Below are 22,685 nucleotides of genomic sequence, written 5' to 3'. Positions count from 1 at the left end.
AAAATTATTAGTACCATATGTGTCCATGCTTTTTTATCCACATGCTCTCTTGTATAGACAATCTAAAAGCGTGCTATAAAATATCTATAAATACATCATTGTGTTCTCATGAGCTGCATGGTCTTCACTGCAAATGACATTAGGTAAAACAATCAATACCTACAATTTATTGATTTCTCATTGCAGCTCATTAAAGAGTCCTTTGTGCCACTGGGTTTATTAATAACATCTCATTCCTATGAGTTCTTAACAACAGGACTACTGTCACGGTCCGGGGCAGCGGCCGTGTGAAGAGTGGAAAGGAGGACCCAGATGCAGCACTTACTCAGATGTGAAGGTGATTTATTGACAATACTGAACATAAAGTGGAGATGGCAAACAGAACTAAGGATGAACTGGGAGAAACTACACAAAGGGAGTGGCAAACCTGAACATGAAGGGAGAACAGCAGGGAGAGCACGCAGGGGATTCACGGAGAAATGCAGAGTACGCAGGGTAACACAGAAAATGAACACAGACGACGCGACCAGGAGCAGAGGAAATCACACACTATAAGTACACAAAGAGACACTGGGAAATCACACACAGGTGGGGGAAACAGCTGGACCTGATTAACCTGACGAGACAGGGGAACACTAACACCAGGGACCAACAGAGGGAGCACAAACCCAGAACCCAGTGTCTAAAATCCCAAACACAAACCATCCCAAAACAGCCATGAATAATAATGAAAGTAATAACAATAAAGAACATAAACATAAAGTCACTGAGTCATGGTCGCAGGACCATGACAGTACCCCCCCCTCAAGGGCTGGCCCCCGACAGCCACAGAAACACACCACCAGATCCGGGCGGGCGGCAGGGGGCCCAGGACGGAGGGACCGGGCCAAGACCAAAGACGGAGGCCCCAGAGTCCCAAACAAATGTTCACAAAAAAAAAAAAAAAAAAAAACTCACAGGGGAGCAGAGTCCAAAACACAGTTCAGGTGGCCGGCCAGGGGCCCGATAACACAGGAGGCCAGGATGGGACAGTTCAGGAGGCCGGCCACAAAGAAGGCCGTGGAGGCGCACAAAAGGTTCAGGAGGCCGGCCGTGCGGAAGGCAACGGCGGCCGCTCAGGCGAAGAGGGTCCGGGGGCCGGCCGTGCGGAAGGCAACGGCGGCCGCTCAGGCGAAGAGGGTCCGGGGGCCGGCCGTGCGGAAGGCAACGGCGGCCGCTCAGGTGACGGCGCCTGGCCAGTAGCCTAGCCAGCGGTCCAGAAAACGGCCGTTTAGCTCCAGACCCAAACGAGGCTGGGCCAGGCGAGGCTGAGGCCACGGAAGCCGGGACCGCAGCAGGCAGAGATGATGATGCAGACACGGAGGCTGGACCAGACGATGATGCAGACACGGAGGCTGGACCAGGCGATGCTGAAGCAGAAGCCGAAGCCGGACCAGGCGTGGATGAAACCGGAGATGAAACCGGGCCAGGCGTGGATGAAACCGGGCCAGGCGTGGATGAAACCGGGCCAGGCGTGGATGAAACCGGGCCAGGCGATGAAGAAGCTGTAGCTGAAGCCGGGCCGGGCGAGGACGAAGCTGTAGCTGAAGCTGGGCTAGTCGAAGCTGACGCTGTAGCTGAAGCTGGGAAAGGTGAGGATGAAGCTGGACCAGAATCAGGCGAGGATGGAACCGGGCCAGGCGTGGATGAAGCCGGACCAGGCGTGGATGAAACCGGGCCAGGCGAGGATGAAGCCGGACCAGGCGATGAAGAAGCTGTAGCCGAAGCTGGGCCAGGTGAAGCTGACGCTGTAGCTGAAGCTGGGCCAGGCGAGGATGAAGCTGTAGCCGAAGCTGGACCAGACGAGGCTGAAGCTGAAGCTGGGCCAGGTGAGGATGAAGCTGGACCAGAACCAGGCGAGGCTGAAGCTTCAGACTGAGGCGTGGCAGTAGCAGGTGGTAGCGCTGCAGGTGATGATACTGCAGGAGGCGGCGCTGCAGCCACAGGTGGAGAAGCAGCCACAGGTGGCCGGACGGGATCCTCGGGCCCCCCAGCCGACGTGGCAGTCAGTGTGGCATGAGGCTGGACGGGCTCCTCGGGCCCCCCAGCGAAAACAGCCGCAGAACCAGTGGGCACTGGGGCCCCCGGCACACATGAAACAAAACCAGTAGGCACGTGGGCCTCTGGCACACATGAAACAAAACCAGTAGGCACGTGGGCCTCTGGCACATATGAAACAAAACCAGTAGGCACGTGGGCCTCCGGCACACATAAGGAGGGCTGCAGCTGCGCAGAGCACTGACCCTGCTCAGGCAGTGACAGCCCGGTGCAGTTCACAGCTGGCATCTTGGCCACCAGGGGTCCAGAGTAAGCTGAGGGCAGAAACCCAGCCTCTGGGGAAGCCCCGGAGTGAGCAATAGTCTCTAATGTAGCCAGCTTTTGAGGAACAGATCCGTAGTGAAACAGTTTGTCTCCCTGCTCAGAAACAGTGGTGGAAAAACAGTGTGAAAATTGTGGCTTAAGGGAGGCTAATGGTTGAGCTACAGACTGGGAAGCTTGTGGCTGGACACAGAACTGAGCCGGAGAATGGCAATGAAGTCCTGGCTCAGAAGGAGTGGCAGAGACACAGTCTGCCAGTTTTGCAGCGGGTTTGTACACGCCCACTTGGGAAGGATCCGTTACCACGAAGGTAGGTAAGCGATCCATACAGTCTCCCATCCCACTCTGAATAGCCCCAGAAAACAAAGTCCCGGAAACTGGGGAAAGCAATGCATCCCGCTGACTCACCGCATCGGGCTGCTCGAAAGTGAATGCAGACGGGGGGTGTAGTCCAAGGTCCAAAAGGAGAAACTCCCGCTCCCACGGACATAGCGAGCCTAGAAGCCATGGGAGACCGGTCACCAGACGCTGTAGCCGCCTCTCTATAGGCCCGGGTTTTCCAGCCACAGGTCAATAAGCTCCTGTGTGGCATCGATTAGATTCTCCCGTAGCTCCTTGGACGGGTTAAGCGCTGCTGGGTCCATGTTGTGGTCGCGTCGTACTGTCACGGTCCGGGGCAGCGGCCGTGTGAAGAGTGGAAAGGAGGACTCAGATGCAGCACTTACTCAGATGTGAAGGTGATTTATTGACAATACTGAACATAAAGTGGAGATGGCAAACAGAACTAAGGATGAACTAAACTGGGAGAAACTACACAAAGGGAGTGGCAAACCTGAACATGAAGGGAGAACAGCAGGGAGCGCACGCAGGGGATTCACGGAGAAATGCAGAGTACGCAGGGTAACACAGAGGATGAACACAGACGACGCGACCAGGAGCAGAGGAAATCACACACTATAAGTACACAAAGAGACACTGGGAAATCACACACAGGTGGGGGAAACAGCTGGACCTGATTAACCTGACGAGACAGGGGAACACTAACACCAGGGACCAACAGAGGGAGCACAAACCCAGAACCCAGTGTCTAAAATCCCAAACACAAACCATCCCAAAACAGCCATGAATAATAATGAAAGTAATAACAATAAAGAACATAAACATAAAGTCACTGAGTCATGGTCGCAGGACCATGACAACTACAGAGCTTATCCAAATCTGGAGTAACTCTGACAAGTGTTACGTTATGGGTTCCCAGTGAGAACACATTACATCTAGATAACAACTCCCTAATTCAGATTCATACATGTCAAAGTACATGTCAATACTTGTTAGTGTTACTGAATACTAAAGAAAGATACTTGTTCAAAGCAACAGTTAATGGGCAAAGCTGACTACACAGAGTGAAAAAAATAAAATAAAATTCAGCTAAAATTCAGCCTGGTAGAAAATCTAATGCAGTAACAATAGTTCAAGCAATCCTGCAACAACTGCCAGCCATAAAGGCAACATTGAAAAAGTACTGTGAACAGACACCACAGAGTGCACCTTTTAAAAGCATTTATAAGCAGGAGAACTTAAGACTTTTATAGCAATAAATTTAAGGCAATGTTCTCAAGACTGAGAAGCTAGTTTGATTAAACATTTTGACATTATTAGCTTAACTTCATCTTATTATTTAAAAATTTTGATTTTCATGTTAACTTTAACCTATTTGTTACAATCACATTGTAGCTCATTCTAGTTTTAACATTCCATTTGGATCCTGCATGGTCTATTTTCATAGGTTTACTTTGATTTTTGTGATTCTGATTTTTATAAGTGCCATACAACTAAACGGTTCATTGTTATTAAGTGAGTACTTCATTTAATATCTTTTTTAGACCTATTTAAGGAGACCTCTTACACGCACATCTTGAATTTCATTCTACCGCTTATCTCGGGCACATTAAATCTCAAGTACAAGCTACCTCATTGAAGTGTACAGTGCCGGACGTGCTTGTCTTTTTCGCACGTTAGACGGGGTGACGTAGGTGACAGACTGCTTTGACAGTAATTAGATGTTTGATAGTTGTGGCAGGGTGACCAGAGGCAAAAGTGGCAAACAACAGCTATTTCATCAGCTCTTCTAGAATGACTTTGACAAGTGCTTTGTTATTTTTTGGGTTTTTATTTATTTATTTATTATTATTTAATATCAACAATGCAGTTTAACTACTACTACTTCCAATACGGACAGTTTACAGCTATTGCTAATTTCCAACCCTTGACCTCAGTTGGACTCTTACATCCAGAGTTCACAGGCAGAATTTTACAGTGTAAGTATGTGTTGGTGTTGGTAAACCAAGGCACTTACTTATGTATAATACTATCCTCCTGGTCTAAACAGTGTTAGTGATCAACACATCTGCTACTCACAAAGTGCAGCGTCTTCCTTGTGCCATAGAGAAGTCGGACAATATGGCAGCACATTAGAGTCTCCCAGCTTAAAATAGTTGTGCTCATGCTCTGGACAAAAATCACCTTAAAACTTTCCAGTTAACAATGAGGTTGTGTTTGCTTCGACGGACTGAATGTTTACACTAAGTTGCCCTCCTGGAAAACCATCTCTTGGAAACATTAATGTTTTCCTTTCTGATTAACAGAACAGAATTGCTGAAAGCTTTCTTTGTCTCATCTACATGCTGAGAACAGTGAAGCCTTGTACCCAAGACGCTAAAAGCATTTCCAGTGAATCAGCTGGTCATCACAACTGTATCGTTTGACCTAGAAAATCATGGAAAAAACGCCAAAGAATGCCCCCAAAACAAATAAATAAATAACAAAAAACCCCAACAAAAGTGCATGAAACAACTAACATCTGCCTCCCTGAGGTATTATGTCAGGGGTTATTATTAGTGAGGCTAAGTGGTTGGAAATTGGCACATATTGCTAGGTTTCGCTAGGAAGTGCAGTGACCCAGAAGTGTGAAAGGCTTAGCCTCCTCTGGCTAGAATGTAACCATACTGAGTCTCAACAGAGAAGAAAAGGGGGTATAGACGAGGATGGGCTACAATTGGCAGCATGAGGTAAACACTGAGAGGCTTTTACCTGAGCATTTTCTCTTTACACAAGGATGAGCAGGAAACATGTATGACACTTTGTAAATGGTCTGCTGCTTTTCAAAAACCCCAATCTGTCTCTCCCTAATTCTCAAAGCACCCAATGGGATGCAGCAGAGAGCTGGGGTGTGTCATTTCCTCACTTCCTCTGAAAGCAGCTTTAGATGTTGTGCTCCAGCAATGGGTATCAGACATGCAGTTATTAATGTGCATAAGAGGAAAACAAAATTTGGAAAAGACACAAAAATCTGTCACGTGTAATGTCTTGACTTGACCGCACCGGCCACATGAACAGCTGCACATGGAAACCCTCATGCACGCATCACACACCAGCTTGATCGATGTGTTTTGCCATAAGAGAGCTGTGTGTGATGGGAAGCTTGCTGGGGAGGTTGGGTCAGTGCGTTGCTTGCTTGCTTTCTGCCCTTCTGAGTATTCTCATCTTCTATCCAGCACTGGCAGCAGCAGAAGCCTGCATTTGGATTTGGGGGGGGGGGGTTCACTATTATACGCTGTGCAGCTTCACTGCCGCAGAACAAAGGGGCTTTCTGGAGAAAACGGTAAAGTAATGTTCTGTTAATTTAGCAAGTTTTGCATGAGTAGTATGGAGCAAACTCCTCTGAAGTTTATTTAAAGAAATTATTACTGTTATTACAGGGAGACTCTTATTTAGGATTTAAATAAATACTTATGAGCAGTAATTGAATTAGGACAGATGCATACCATGTCAGCAAGGAGCACTACGTGAAGCAGACAATGCAAGTTCAGCAGTGACATTGATTAGATGTGCATGCAATTTATGTGACTTGAGCCTTTTATATGAAACAATGCTTTCATGCCTAATGTGGGGAAGTAAGTGGTCATTTTAAGTTCCTTTGACGCACAAAGGCTTTGCTGAGAGGATAGCAAGAGATCAACATGTTGGTTTCGTACAGTGAATGTCTATGTGTACTCCACCCACTCTGTGGCATGTCTATGTGTACTCCACCCACTCTGTGGCATGTCTATGTGTATGATCATGGTTAATAGCACAAAAGAAAATTCAGCTCCATCATTTCAAAAACATAAACACATTTAGTGGATTTTAAAAGGTGTGCAAAAAAAAAACATTGCAAAGACAATTTATGCAATATCAATAAGACTCAGCACAGCTGTGACTGATTAAATATCGTGCTATCACTTAGCTTAATTTTCAATGAGTCAGACTCATTGTTCTTGTTCTTAAACAATCAAATTATTAATGCAGTAAAGTGTCAGATTTACTGGTAGCTAACTTCTTCTTATTCTGAAGATGTAGTTAATATTACATGGTATTAACTCCAACATATTAACAAAACATAACCCTGTTTAATCAGAAATTCCTGGACTTCATCTATGCCATCTGTGTAATAAACATTTCTTATTTACAGAAAAAACTATAATTTGACATTTAAACAAAATGCTGTTATGCTTCCATAAACCTCAGCTCCCAAAGAGACATCAATTTTGAAATATGTGTCTTGAGAATGACCGGATTTATGAAAGCCCTGAACTGTATAGAAGATTTTTGTGGTGCATATATATTAACAGACATGAGTTCTTATTCCACTGCATAGGGAAGCGTGTGCGTCCCAACACTGAGGAGACCCTGAGCTAATGGTCAATTTCTCCTGTCATTAAATCTTAAATCAAAGAAATTAAGAAATTTAAAGAGGATTAAAAAGTTTCAGAATGTACAAAGAAAACAAAATCAGAGCAACCTGAACAAAATAAAGCGAGATGCCAGATGTAAATTTTTAGTGTCTGATTTCTTACCCCATCCAATGATGTCAACCTCAGATCCTTCTATAAACTTGTATACATCTGCTCAGTAACCCTGAGAAAGAAAAGCTCCCCTCACTATTTTTTTTGTTTGTTTTTTGAGCAGCATTGTTGGTAATACACATGGCCCCATGATATACCCATAAGATTAAAAGTGTACAGACATGCTCTCTAAAGTAGTTTTCAAATGTGCTTTCAGCTCTGAGCTTTTCTATAGATTAACTAACAAAGATGCAAGCGGGAAAGGAAATCTCCAAAGCAGCTAGATTATAGAGTTTTTAATCTAGATACTTCCTAGTGCACTGGTTTTACCCAGTGTCACAACACAACGGTGTCCTCTCCTAAACAGTTTTCAGTGGGAATGCAGCTGGTGCTAACTACTCCCTACTGCGTGCTAAATGTAAGAAACGACAGCTATGAACAGGAATTGTGAAAACATTTAAAGCTACCCCCAAATCAGTGTAGCTTTAAGCTATATGCTAACACCTGCTGTTTACAAAATCAACTTGCACATACACTCATGTTCAGCAATTATTGCAGTGATCTTTACCTTACAATATAAAGTGTCTAGAGGCCACTGTTGTTGTGATTTGGTGCTTTATAAATAAAACTGAACTAGACTGAAAAACTGAATTTACCATCACAGTTTACTGCAGTGTTTTTAAAATGAGGGATCTAATTTTAAAAGAAATTAAAAAGGGATTCAAGTTGACTATTATTTTTTAATTGACATAAAACAGTCACTCGAAATCATTCAGGACCATTATAGTCAGAAGAATTATAGTATGTGGAAAACCAAGAGCAGCAGCATATAACAAAGCAGGCAGATGACAGATCGTGTTGTCGTGTTGACTAAATAAGACTCGGCATGAAAGGAAGAGCAGGGTCTGAGGTGAGTCACGAAGCTGGCTGGAGATGCGCAATAGTTTTGAGCAGCCTAAACAGCATGTGAGATGGACGTGGGCTGCCATTGGGATCAGCTGACATGAAGAACTGAGGCTGAGGATGATTTCATGGCCTGATCAAACTCTAAGCTCAATTTGTAAAAGTATGTGGACAATTTAATCCACAAAAATCAAATGCAGTGAACAGAAACAGTAACTAAGTAAAGTGTTGCAGTCTTGCAGTCTGTTTTCAGCCTCTCATGCAGTATTATAGTTGTTGATCATAATATTTTTTGTTGGGGAGTTAAGCAGCTCAAAGCTGAATATTGTGTGTATGTCTGAAAAAAAACGTTGTGCACAAAGATCCACTGATGCTGACGTCTGTGTGGTTGAAGTCACAGAAATGGACGTGGAGCGTGGCTTCTATCAGCTGGTGGAGGTCCAGGACCACGTTCACTACATCTTTGCTTTCGTTGTTTCTGTGATTGGAACAGTGGGCGTTACCGGGAACGCCTTGGTCATGTATGCCTTTTACTGGTAAGCCACCCTACACATGGAAATGATCATGGGAACAAATATGCTTATCTTTTAGAGCTGCATCTTTGCGGACCTGAAAATAAGTTTGGAATATTTTAATATTTGATACATTTTTTTGTGTTCTATAAAATATGTGTCTTATTTACTTTTCACACGGCACCCTGAGTGTTTTTAAATTGTGGTTACACAAAAAATGTGATGGACGGATGAATTTTCTGCTATTCATTGGGATTTGATGATGCTCATAACATTTCAAATAATTTCAGTGAGCCATTTGAGGTGGCTCTATTCTGAGCCCTGGCTGACTGACCAAGCTCCTCATCCTGTCTGTAAGGGAGAGGCCAGGCAGAGGAAGGTCATTTCTGTCAATTACGTATATCAGGGTGGGATTGTAGATCAACTGGTATATTTAAGTCTTTGCTTTCAGATTTCTCTTGACCACAGCTGCCCAGTACAGCATTCGCATTACTGCAGATGTAGACTGTACCAATCTGTTAGAATTCAGTTCTATTCAATTCACTTTTATTTATGTAGCCTCAATTTCCAACAGCAGTCACATCAAGGTGCTTAATATTGTAAAGCAAAGACCCTAAAATAATATAGACAAACCCCAACAATGATGGGAATCCCCCAGCAGCCTAAATCTATTGCAGCATAACTAAGGGAGGATTCAGTGTCACCTGATCCAGCCCTAACTATAAACTTTGTCAAAAAGGAAAGTTTGAAGCCTAATCTTAAAAGTAATGTGGGAGCTGGTTCAACAGAAGATGGGCCAGAAAACTGAAGGCGCTTCCTGCCATTCTACTTTTAAATATGCTCATTGCACCAGAACCCTACAGACCCTCCTGGAGGCGGTGGATCCACAGGAGGACAAGGCCACAGTGTGCAAATTTTCTCAAGCATCTTCAATCTCCAGTTCTAGCATCCCTGTTTTGAAGTTCACTCAGGCCAGATACTGAGCCTGAAGTACCCTCTGATACGTCCATCTTTATGTGTGTGGGTGTGTGAGCATTAAAAAATATATCTGTGGATGCAGGTTGCAGTGAAAAAAAGACATCGAGATTAAAGTGTTGTTAGATGAGTTATGAGTTAGCCAGTATAACAAATATCTGGGCAGCACAGTGGCGCTTTAGTAACCTTAAAGCAAGTTCTAGATTTGAACCCGTCCAAAGACATGCTTGTCAGGTTTTGATTTTGTGATTACTGTGCAGCTACAGCTATCATTTAAGCACTAGATAACATGTAGCATATAGTCCATTACAATTGTTGTATTTTACTTGAAATAAAGAAGCTGTGGAGAAGTTTTTTAATGTATAAATTTTACTTACTTATAGTCAAAAATCACAAAAATCATGTGGAAAACCTCTGAAATATATACAAGTGGTTGAAATTCTAATGACAAAAGCGAAAATAATATTTTCCATTGAAGAAAAGTTTGTTTTTGTTTGCATATTCTTAGTTTTATAAAGTCAAACTTCTGAATCAGGCAAAATTGTAACTGGTGCATCTCTAGTTATGACAGATAAAATAAAATATAATTACATCCTATTAAGATGTAATGTAGTTAACAATAAAATGTATTAATAATAATAATGCAAGTGACTTTTAACGAATACTTACATGTGGTAACTGATTGATTTAGTCCTTAGGCTGTAACAAGGTAGTCATTAAAAAAATCAATTGTTATTGAAGTTGTGCTAGCATTTCATCTAAAATGTATTTGACACTGTTATTTGGTGTTATTAGTACTTTGTAATTCCTTTGTTGAGTGGGACTATAACATACAAACTATTGGATGAACACTGAATTGACCATGTCTACAAACAACTCCAGGGCAAACAAAAGCTCTCATGATGAACACACAATGAGCACTGTGGTGGAGTAATAATGTCCCTGCTGGTCATGTTACAATGAAGAGTAGTGTGACAGTAAAACTGGTTTGTGGGATACTAATCGCTTTTAATGTGTTTCAGCAACAAGAAGCTGCGGACGCCCCCCAACTTCTTCATCATTAACCTGGCAGTCAGTGACTTCCTCATGGCAATTACACAATCACCCATCTTCTTTGTCAATTCCCTTTACAAGGGTTGGATTTTTGGAGAAACAGGTATTTTCCTACATCCAAGGTTTTGCATATCAGAGGATAATACAAATAATTATATCAGGTCTTAGAATGAGATAAATAGAACCTGACAACAAAATGTGAGCCGACATGAAGAAGCAGTGTGTGAAAGGCTATGATATCCCCGTGACTCAGTAGCTCATGCAACCAACAATAACTTAAAGTAGTAGTTTTCAGTATCAGTGTTTTTCTGTATATCTTTCTGGAGGAATTTTGGCCCACTCTTCTTTACAATGTTGCTTTAGTTCACTGAGGTTTCTGGGCATTTGTTTATGTGCAGCTCTCTTAAGGTCTCACCACAGCATTTCAGGCAGACTGAGGTCTGGGCTTTGACTGGGTCATGGGAACTCCTTGATTCTTTTTTAGGCATGCTGCTGTACATTTAATCATTTGCTGATGTGCTCGGGATCATTGTCGGCATGACACAATTTCTGCCAAGCTTTAGCTTCATACTTGACTCTAGAACACTTTGGTTAACAGAGGAGTTCATGGTTGGCTCAGTGAGTGCAAGGTTCCCAGGTCCTGTGGCTGCAAAACAAGCCCAAATCATCACTTCTCCACCACCACAGCTGGTATGAGGATTATGCTAATTTGCTGTGTTTAGCTTTTACTGATCATTGTGACCAAACACTTTGGTCGTGTCTCTCCAAAGGACATTGTTCCACAAGTCTTGCGGTTTGTTCAGATTCAACAGGGGAAGACACACAGACTCGAAACCAGGAGGCTTGTACTGGCAATCCTTCCGAATAAGTCTCGCTTGTTCAGTCTTTTTCTAATTGTATTGTCATGAACTTTAACATTTAATGTTCTAACTGAGGCCTACATAGTTAGAAATGTAGTTCATGAGATATTTGCGAATTCTGCAAGCATTGCATGGCCTAACCTTGGGGCAATGTCGGGTTCTGGGAAGATTGTGGGAAACCTGAATGCTGCAGACCAGCAAATTATCACAAACTTGTGGTTTTATAGAGGTGCTCACATTAGCTGATGAGCAGCTAATCAAGTTCATGTGATTAACAGTGCCTGGCTGATACTTTCCCTTTTAGTTCATATCGAAGCAACAAGGATGTGCTTAGTATTTCACACACTGCATTTTCTGTTTCAGTTCTGCATTTTGGCTTAGTTTCTTATTAAATAAATGATGTCCTTGCAGCTTATATGAGGTTGTATCTAGAGATGGCACGATACCACTTTTTTATGTCCGATACCGATATCATGAATTTGGATATCTGCCGATACCGATATGAATCCAATATAGTGTGTTTTTTAATCAATAAAACTGTTTTTTAATATCTTGCTGCATTTTGTATAAGTTCATAGTCAAGTTTAAATAAACAACAGCACTAAAGCTATTCTGTTATACCTGTGTGTAAAAAGTACACTGCACCCAAAATATTTCATAGTTCAGCAACACTGATCAATCTAATAAACTTAAACCTGCTCCATCCTTCCTATTCTGGTATTTTAAAGAGTACTTAGCAGAAATATTAAGCAACCTAACTAATAGGGTTGCAAACTCCGAGCAAAAAAAAATAAAAAATAGGGAACCACCCTCCACCCTCCACTTTGTGATGCTTAATCGATGTAATCAACTTTAATTTGATGCAGTGTGAAAAAAAAATGCACAGAAATAAATTATTTTTTCAAGAATAATTAAATAGATTCAACATCTTTCTTCAACAGAATTGCAGACTGCACAGATGGTACTTTCCCAAAGGAAAAAGTACTATAGCTTACTAGGGTATATTAGACTTAACAGTTACTATATACAGTAATGGACTTCTATACATTTTACATCAGATTAAAACTTTGGGTGTAAGATTCAGATAATTATTTATTAAAAGCTAGACATTTTAAATGAGAATAAGAAAGAAAAGTATGTCTTTGTGCCCCCTTTTCCCTGTTAATGCCCTATCGGCCCCCTTGGCTAAACTTTGCTAGATCCGCCCCTGCACAGTTACCAGCGTCAGCTACGTAGAAAAAGATCCTGGAGTAGAAAGTAATATTAAATACATTCTAACAACAGCTGATCAAGCTTAAACGTGCTGCTGTTGTTCAGCCGCTGGTTTCCTCTTTCTGGTGCAAAGTGGGCCAAAAACAAACAAGAGAGACGGAGTCGCGACAGAAAAGCCGATCAGCTGATCGTTAAGCAGTTTCATGAAGTAGCAGCAGGAGAGAGAGAGGGGCACTTGCTCCATATATCAGTTGTTAAGCTTAACGTGGGAATGCTTTACAAACATTCAGAGAGGAACTTACACACTTGCTTTACTTCTCTCTGGGATAACTTCCTCGGAGATGAAATGCTGGTTTGGTAGCGAGACTACAAATACACACAGCCGCTGTATCATGTGACCACACTGCTCCAACGTGCTACGGTTATGAGACGAGTTACGCCATGTCGCAAGTTTTGTGAGGTGCTTTTTTGATATTTAATGGATCGGATTACATTTTTTATTTCTCGCCGATATCCGATCCAGTAATTTAGGTCAGTATCGGACCGATACCGATACGTAATATCGGATCGGTCCATCTCTAGTTGTATCTACCTAATGATAAGGACCAGATTGTATTTATTATGTCCTGATATGTAAAACCTTAGAGTTGTGCTTGTCATTTTACTATGACTGTATAAATAATTTACATTTAATATTAAATATCTTTATCCTTTACACATATTTCTACGTAAACGTTGTTCATATTGTAATCATATTGAAATCTCTTATTGAGCTACATACTATAACTTAATTTTAACTGCTGTAACGAAGACATTTCCCAACCAATGGATAAATAAAGTATGCGCTTTCTTACTTTATATAGCACCTTTTTTTAGTTAGAATCTGTTGATGGTGGAACAGTGTTTAGTGGAGATGTGTTCACCAGTCTAACAGAGAACAAAAATAAATAAATAAATAAATGCGTACTTTTTTCCTTTCCCCCTGCAGGATGTAAAATATATGCCTTCTGTGGTGCTTTATTTGGAATCGCCTCAATGATAAACCTTCTGGCCATCTCTATAGACCGCTATGTTGTTATCACCAAACCTCTGCAGGCATTACAATGGACCTCCGCGAGACGCACTTACCTCATTATTGCCCTCGTGTGGCTATATTCATTAGCCTGGAGCCTCGCACCACTCTTAGGATGGAGTAAGTGACTTAATTTTTCCCTCCTTACCAATTTTTAAGTAAGCGTCTACCTTATCATACTTTTTTTTCTCTTAAGGTTCATATATACCAGAAGGTCTGATGACCTCGTGCACATGGGACTATGTGACCTCCACTCCAGCCAATAAAAGTTACACTTTGATGTTGTGCTGCTTCGTATTCTTCATCCCTCTTGGCATTATATCCTACTGTTACCTCTCCATGTTCCTAGCAATTCGCCAAGCAAGCAGGTACATCTAGATAAATAGATTTATAATATTCAATATTATAAATATTACTTTTTTTCTGAATATGCATAATTTAATATTGTTTTTAGGAAGTCATTTTAATACATGTTTGCTGGAAGTCCCATTCTGGCCGCTTGCATGTAAGCCAGTAAAAAAAGGGGAAAAAATACCTTTTCCAATAAACAGTACTCACCTTTATGGCGGGTACTGCAAGAAGTGATGAAAGTCGGGTTTTTGGATACAACCCAGGGACCAAGCATCAGTTTTTAGTGGACTAAACTCAAGTTTTTAAGTCTGAGGTCATCAGGGCAGGATCATGCATCTCAATGTTTCTGTACATAGTCAATTTGTTCTATAGGACAATTAGTGCAGTTCTACTGCAAGCTCGTGAGACATCTAACTAATAACCTTTCCCTTTGCCTGCCTGGGCTGTAAAGCATTCCAGCACATGCCTGCTTCAGCATAATTTAAAAGGAGATTTGCGGCCATCAACATAATTCAGATCATAGGGTCGGTGCACACTGTAAATGCTCACATGCACCTGGTCAGTTTGGGACTTCAATTTAAACTAAGTGTATGCATGTGCAATGATGTTTAAAAAGGTGGTAAATGTCAAAGTGAGATCCCAGTTTCCCAGTAGATCGCTGTATGTGCTGCTTTTAAAGATCCCCTTACCCACACCTCTGGCCTTCATTTCACCCTCTAAAGTCTTATAATTTGTTACTGACCACAAAATTCTTTGTCTTCTTATAGAGATGTGGAGCAGTTGGGCAATCAAGTGAGAAAGTCAACACTGATCCAACAGCACTCCATCAAAACTGAATGGAAGCTAGCCAAGATTGCTTTTGTGGTCATCATAGTGTTTGTGCTTTCTTGGTCCCCCTATGCATGTGTCACCCTCATAGCATGGGCTGGGTAAATATGATACGTTAGCACTTAATGCTATGATATGTAAAAATAGCTTGGTAGACCCTGGTTTGCAGGGAGTTGCAGGTAGTAGAACACCCTTACTTAAAGCATTTCAAGCTACAGTATAAGTATGATCATCTCTTATCATGTTTCATCTCTGTCCATCAGATATGGAGGCATTCTCAGCCCTTATTCCAAAGCCGTCCCAGCTGTTATAGCCAAGTCATCAGCCATATACAATCCTGTAATCTATGCCATAATTCACTCAAAATACAGGTAACTGTGATCATCTAATTAACTGACAAACTAATCCTGAAATGTAATGGCACAATTTGTTAAAAGATCATGTTTTTTTTTTCAACAGGATCACCCTTGCAGAAAAAGTACCTTGCTTGCACTTCCTAGCCCATGCTCGCAGGAAAGACTGCATATCAGTATCGCTCAGCGAATCCTCCTTAAGGGACTCCGTGCTGAGTAGACAGTCATCAGACTCCAAGCTGCACATAGTTTCCTCCATTACAACAACTGACACGGTGAGTACTGGATGCTGCACTAGTCTTTGAAAGTGAGAAAAATCCTGAGCATGTTAACTGTTTACAGCAGTATACAATTACCGTCCCATTCATATAACGTGGGTTTAGTTAGATATGTCAGTAGTTGTAGTAGTTTTACCATAAGAGCAGTTGCATGTTGTAAATATGCAGATGTAAATTCTTATCTTGATATACATACGTGTCTTGTAGCATGTTTGGAATGATGTGGAGCTGAATCCTATTGATCAGAGTCATACTTTGGGATCCAGCTATTCCCTTGGAACTCTGAGGGATAGAGAGTGTCAGTCATTGACTAAACACACAAAAAGAAAGAAAAGCCGAAGCCAGGAACAGCTAAGGTAGGCCCTAATCATTTGAACTGTTGATTTCCAATTCATATTACTGGCAAGTCAAACGCTTTGAAGATAAAACATGTCTTTCCCACAAAACACTTACATTTATATTTCATTTTAATTCTCAGAGCAAGGTTCAGTGAACAGTTGTGATCACAATCTATTGACTGAGTCAGTTAAAAGACTTCTATTGCATATTGGAAGGAAGAGGAATACGGACAATCTGGAATCAGCCAAAGAAATGTAAAGATGGGTATGATATGAGTTTAGACAAGAAGAAAAAAAAGCACAAAAAATATGAAGTCCTCATCCAGCCACACTTTGGATAAATGTCGAGCAAGAAAAATCCAGTGTAATCTTCACACTCAATTTCAAAGACTGATGTTTGGAGGAAGGCTGTTTTGAGAAAAATAAATGGAGTTACACAAAGCAGACGGAGAGAACTGTGAATTGACTTATGGTTCAGCAACACTAGCGTAAAAATAGGATGTCAACCTTCTTGCAACTAACTTGCAAAACTCAACAGTTACCCAGTAACTGCAAAGCAAAGAAACAATTGCAAGTAGTTACAGTCACTAACTAGTCAACCAGAGGTTGAGTGCTTAACAGTCTTAACCTCTGGGCAACCAGTTTTGACCACAAGGCGATTACACAGGTCACATTGTAGGAGGAACCTGTCTCCAAACAACTGTGGTCTGACTTGAATTGACTGCAATCGTCAAGGTTTGCAAATAACTGCCGTGTCATTTATAAATGCAAACAGATCGCCAACGTGCTGCAATCAAGTCTGTGCTGATGAGCACAACTTGTATGTGATGCGTTTTTTTGCAACAGTGGACACCAACTAAAATGGGTGCCAAATGGTTGTATTCTGGCTATTTTCCAATAACAAAGTTGCAGAGCACCAAAGACATTTTGCAGTTAAATTACAGTCACAATTTTGCAACCATGTTCAGTTAATTAATGTGCGAAGATTTCTTTCAAAAACACTAGCTTGTTAAATGTTAAAGAGATGCACCAATCCAGTGCTTGGATCAGATATTTGTCCGATCACGATTCAAAAAGCTGGAGCAGAAATAAGTGGCACGATTCAATTGATTTGATTTGATTTGATTTGATTCAGTGTTGTACTGCCATAACCATGCCACTACTCAATAGCAGGCCAAAGGTTGCTAGCGGTTGCAGCAACATGTTTTCTTTGTATGTTTGCACTATTTCTTGACAAAATGTGGTCAAGTGAAATACCACAATTGTAGGTCTTTGACATCGTTGCTTTCCCTGTTGGCGTCTCTCTGTCTCTTGCTTTCACATTATATTCAATGTAACACTCGTTGGGTAGCTTTCATTGCAGGCTCAGTCACTTAATATTATCTCAGCCTCTTGCCAGCTCCACTCCACAACTGACACACAAGTGCACAGTTAGAGCAAGAAAATGAGAACCTTGTGCAACTCTGAATAACAGCAGCATATAACAATGCCTCTCACACTAAGCTAAAATAAGACAAGACCATATATGTAAAAACAAACAAACAAACAAAACAAAAAAACTTACTTTGTTTCCCATTGCCATTTAATAAGCTGTTAATATATGCATTACATTACATTTAGAGCCAGGATATATCATTTTAATAAAAAATGTAATAATATTTCTCAATCTCTTTCTCAGAGTGAGTAATACAGCTTGTCAATTTAACATCAGCATCAGATATTTGGTATATTTGGCATCAGTAGATATCCAAAGCCACTGTGCTGGTATTGTATTCAAACTGGGAAAACGCTGGATAGGTGCATAGTTAAGGATCTTCTTTGTCTGCGTGTGTGTGTTTGTGTGTGCGCGTGTATGTGTGTGTGTGTCCGAGGACTTGTTTATTATCGTCTTGTTGTAAGGACGCTGAGAATTCTCTTTTTAAAACAGCACTGAATGAGGAAGCTAATTGTATCCATTTGTTTACATTATAACTAAGGCTACATGTATTTATATGCCTCAGTAAAATATGATCACTGCTGTATTTCATGTAAAAGTCTGTTCTATATTGTATTATTTAGAAGGTTAAATATATTTGTTTATAACGAGTGTTGCTCATCGATGAACTGATTTGATTGCATTAAAGACACTGAATAACAAGAATACATTTTGTATTTGTTGACACGTGCTCTAAGTTTTTGTGATCCCGCAGATTAGGATTTTTACAGCCTAAGACTGGGAAGACAGTGACATGGTTAGTCTGCAACTCAACATTTATCTGAAACAGAAAGCATTCTGATCCAACTTGGATCACAGTCAGATCAAAATGTTTTTGTACCGCTTTTATTCACTGGAAGTATTTTGGGAACTATTTTTATTATGAAGCATTGTGCAAGTCAAAGTATGTGAATTTATGTGCAAAAGACACAACAAACGCACCGTTTTGTCAATACGTGTTCTCGGGCATAGAACTGTCACAATCACTAACATGCATTGAGTCTTTGTTCACATACTTATGTGTGTATTTGCTGCCATAAATAAAGGTTTCCATATGCTCTTTTGCAAATGATTTTCAGTATCTTTATTTTAATCTAAAGCAAAAATACATCCAAAATAAATCAGTTCTACTATTTTACTTTAAAGCGATTTATTACTGAAGAATTTTTCTTTTTCTTTTTGCATATAACAGTCGACACTTTTGCATATAATGCATGAGAGCGAGAGGAAGCAGACATTCAGAGCAGGTAGAAAGGTAATTACTTTTAACAGTTTCCTGCTTCCTCCAGCTGAAAAAAGTAACAACTCCCTGATTCATTCAATTACAGTTAAAGATATAGCGGCGCAGTACACTAGACCTTTTAATCCTCCCAGATATGGCTGACGTGAAGAAATGTAACAGTTAGCGCCCCGGTGTTCAAAAAATTCACACTGCCACAAAAATGACTGATTACAAAATACACTGGATAAAGGTATCACCTGCCCTTTCACCAGGATGCTGGGAAATAAAGGCTACATCCTACATTTATTACATTACTGGACTACTGTCTCAAACTTATCTCCCTAACAGGTTTGTGTCAGTAAATAAATGAGTGGTTTTGTAATTATTGCGTTTTGTGTGATTTTTTTTCCTGTGATGTCATCAGCTGTGTGTTATCCTTAAACTCCTACCCTAAAATCCAAGCATGAGATGACATGCAGTTTCACAGGATGTGAAGATTAAAGCTTTGCCTCTAGAAATGGTAACATAGATGTGTATCTAACCAAATATTACAGTATAAAAATAAAATACTGCAATCTAAATCATATTGTAATCTGTTTCATGCTTATCAAAAGTAAGATTAAGACAATAGGTAATTTTTATTTGTGCTAAAAACGTGAGACACATACAATGATAGACATGCATACTGTAGGCTTGTGAAACAGTAATCGGATCATTGTGGATAACAAAATAAAATACTGGCACACTTCTGTCCTGTCTGAAACTTTAGCTCTGGGTATACTGATACTAACTGCTTAAGGGCCTTTAAGTAACAAACAAGTATAGGTCTAGGCAAATCCCTTCTGCTTTCATTTTCAAATGACATTGCACCCTCTGAAATAGATTTCTACCCTGAGGGCATAAATCACGTGGTATCTTCAGTCAAAGTCCACAGTGCCTGTGGATGTGAAGCATTTTTCTGACCACTAGAGGGCACACTAACACTAAAACCTAAATCACTGCCATATTACAGCAGCCACATGATAACAAAAATCTAATTTATAAATGAGAAAAGGCTTTATTGGTTATACAATCCAAATCAATGCAAAAAGAGGCCTTAAACTCACACAAAGGAATTTGTGTGGGCTTCCTCTGTGAATATTTTACATGTATTTTACATGTATTTTAAATTTTAAACATTAATGCAGTTTTTTTTTTAAATTCCCACCACAAATGCAAAGCAGGGATCAGTGATGTCTCCGCTGATAATTCAAAATGTATTACAGCATGTCTGACCTGCACACTGGTACGCCACACGTTAGTGGAAAACATGATGACATCGCTCAGTGATGCAACAGGGGAAGTCAGTGCCCTGTCAGATGCTTAAATATTTCTTTCATAAGATCATGCAAAAGTATCAGCCTCATACCTTCCAGTAACCACTGACAATCAGCTACTGCTGAATGACTAACTTTCCTTGGCTCAAAAATGCCAGTGAGACTATTTTAACTTCTTCATTTTTGCTGCAGGCCTAAATCTACTGCTGTGCGATACTGCAAAGTTTGGCATTAATCTAATACCAAGTAAATACAGGGGCAGTATTGCTGATACCAATACTGATACAGATACAAAGGCAGTTTATAGGGGAGCTTGTCATGACTTGTGACATGACTCACTGTTCATTTGCAATTCCTGACCACATTTTAATGATCATTTTTTAATATTACACAATAATTAGTTAACACAACAAAACACACCTTTTAGCTTTTCATGTATTTTTTTTCTCTGTAATGTAAATGTATCTGTCTCCAAAACACTTTGGATCAACTTCTTTTGTTTAAGTGTGTTACAGGCTATACATAAAATAGACATAACGGTAAACACAAAAAGACATTTCACGATGGGAAAGTTTGAGGTTCTTCTTTTTCATTCCTAAAAAGAAAATTAATTTAACACAATTCAACGGGCTACACACATTACTGAATTTAAATGACAGAAACAAAGTATTGATTCTGTCAATATCAATCTGGTATCGATACTATTGATATTTTGATAGCATTCACTTGTGACTAAATCCACCACAGAGGTAAAATTATTGTTAATTAGACCGTTACATCAGGCAAAATGTTAACAGGTTGTAAATGAACCAATTTAAGAAGCTATGGACACAAATTTAAGTGATACTATTATTTTGGGTCCTTTAAAAAAAAAAAGAATTCATTTTTTAAGCTTTCATACAACACAAGCTAGATACTGTCTATTTGTCAAAAGTGACTAAAAACAAAACAAACAAACAAAAAAACTGTGAAGATGGAACAGTTTGGGGTTTTTGTGGTTGTAGTAGGCTCTTTCACGAGTTTGAACTCTGTTGTAACTGCAGAGGTGGAGGATTTGATCTAAATATCGTGTCAATACCAGCGTTGGTACTGGTATCGGACAGGATCAATACTTACTTAGGATCGATACTTAGCTTCTAGGAAGTTTCTAGGAAGTTCAGTATGTAGCTCACTGAAAAGTCCAAAACTTTTTGTGTTGACTGTTCTATCTAATTTATTTATAGCCACTTAAACAACAGAAGTTGAGCCAAAGTGCTTTAGAGACACACGTTTACATTCCAGGGAGAAAAAAAAAGAAACATTTCAAAATACATAAAAAGAAAAACCCCTGAAAAGCCTCTTATCTTAAGTCGTGGTCATTAAAATGTGTTCAGAACTTGTGACGATTCATGTCATAAATCATGACGCACTACATAAGCTGCTTTTTTACGGTATTGGTAATAGTATTGGTGACACCGGCCCTGTATTTACTTGGTATCAGCACCGAGTTTTGCAGTATCGCATACCACCAGTTATCAAGTGTGCACTTGCAGTCTCATCCACTGTGCTTTTTATTCACCACCACTCACCTGCACTGCCCCAGCACTAAACAAGCCCACGCCTGCAGGCAGCCGCGTCGCCCCCAGTGAACCGCCTGGCGCGCTAAAGCCCTCCTACCCGGTAGCCACATAGGTTTGGCTTTAACGCGGAAGTTTCAGTTCCGCTCAGTCCAGTTGTTCAAAACTGAGAAGGGACTAAACACACTGCTGCTTCTCTCTCACCACCAAACCCGGCTCCACACAGCAAGGTGAGTTCTGCGCGGCACATCTCGCCAGTTTTCCTAGTAACAATTCAGAGAAAGTTACGCTCGCTATTTTACAGCTTCATGTTTCCGTTACAAAGCATTTCCAAGAAGAATAACCGTATTTAAATTTTCAGTCCTGCAAACGGAGTAACGCATTTGTTTTACCCAGTTTGCGTGAGAACGGTTTCAAGCAGGCTAAAAGTCCATGTGGAAATATTCACCATTATATTAAACATGTGCTTTATTGTGTCTGAGAGCTGCTAAGAGACTTTTGGTTCGGCTTCATTTCGCTTCTCTTACCTCCTTCAGAGGGGACACATGGGTGCAAACAACCGTAGCTGTTACTACTAGTGCACTCATCGCGCACTGTGAGGCAGCACGCTAAATTAAAAGGGTGCATGTTGAAAAGCAGGCTAGAATGTTGCATGTTTGATAAGAAGTAGCTTTTAATTTTGACATTGTCATTTATTTATGCAAAATGCAATCATTTGAGTATGAACAATTTCATGTGATCACCATTGCCTGGGTGTGACAATGCAAACATACTCAAATTAAGTGAGTCAACATATCTTGCAGTAACTGCACAGGACAAGCGTTTGACGTGCAGACCGTTTAACGTTTCCTTCTTCAGACCGCGTTACCTGGAGATCACATGTAGGAAACCAGACTTGACACAGCTGTAGTTTGACATGCTGGGAAAGCAGTTTGTGAATGCTATTTACATTCAATGTGTGTGATTCGTAACTGAGACTGCTTTCCTACCATGAATGGAATTTTCATTTTGAGCTTTTTATTTTGAAGCCTCTGCCATGTTTTTTTTTTTCTTTTTTAAATCTTGCTACAAGCAGGAACTGACGTTTGGAGTTACATATAGATCTAAATGTAAGTCAAAGTGTGATTTGGCTCACAGGTTT

General features: G+C 40.6%; 3 protein-coding genes across 6 annotated transcripts in view; 2 read left to right on the top strand and 1 right to left on the bottom strand.

Moving 5' to 3' along the window:
* Positions 1 to 176: 176 nt before the first annotated feature.
* Positions 177 to 3,036, bottom strand: LOC145429861 (uncharacterized). Its single transcript, XM_080304010.1, has one exon. The coding sequence runs from the start codon at positions 2,695 to 2,697 to the stop codon at positions 928 to 930; it is 1,770 nt and encodes a 589-aa protein (XP_080160136.1). The 5' UTR covers positions 2,698 to 3,036; the 3' UTR covers positions 177 to 927.
* A 5,510-nt stretch (positions 3,037 to 8,546) lies between these two features.
* Positions 8,547 to 18,519, top strand: opn4xa (opsin 4xa). The gene is made up of 9 exons (XM_026173872.2): positions 8,547 to 8,680; positions 10,654 to 10,787; positions 13,745 to 13,948; positions 14,025 to 14,196; positions 14,947 to 15,108; positions 15,271 to 15,378; positions 15,467 to 15,635; positions 15,846 to 15,994; positions 16,117 to 18,519. The coding sequence occupies exons 1-9, from the start codon at positions 8,547 to 8,549 to the stop codon at positions 16,139 to 16,141; spliced, it is 1,257 nt and encodes a 418-aa protein (XP_026029657.1). The 3' UTR covers positions 16,142 to 18,519.
* A 3,012-nt stretch (positions 18,520 to 21,531) lies between these two features.
* The window catches only part of pdlim5b (PDZ and LIM domain 5b), a 34,644-nt gene continuing 33,490 nt past the window's right edge, over positions 21,532 to 22,685 (top strand). For 2 of the 4 annotated variants that reach the window (XM_080304285.1, XM_026173850.2), the window contains exon 1: positions 21,532 to 21,774. Coding sequence is in view for 2 of the 4 variants with exons in the window: in XM_026173851.2 (XP_026029636.1) it covers positions 22,652 to 22,653 (2 nt within the window). In the remaining 2 variants the exon portion in view is untranslated. Of the gene's footprint in view, positions 21,775 to 22,413; positions 22,654 to 22,685 lie in introns of those variants that run through there. The other 2 variants (XM_026173851.2, XM_080304283.1) reach the window with 1 other exon arrangement.

This window comes from Astatotilapia calliptera, chromosome 7, assembly GCF_964374335.1.
Source record: "Astatotilapia calliptera chromosome 7, fAstCal68.1, whole genome shotgun sequence".
NCBI classification, from domain to species: Eukaryota; Metazoa; Chordata; class Actinopteri; order Cichliformes; family Cichlidae; genus Astatotilapia; species Astatotilapia calliptera.
The sequence above is the reverse complement of the archived record's forward strand: the minus strand, read 5'-3'. Positions and strand labels throughout refer to the sequence as shown.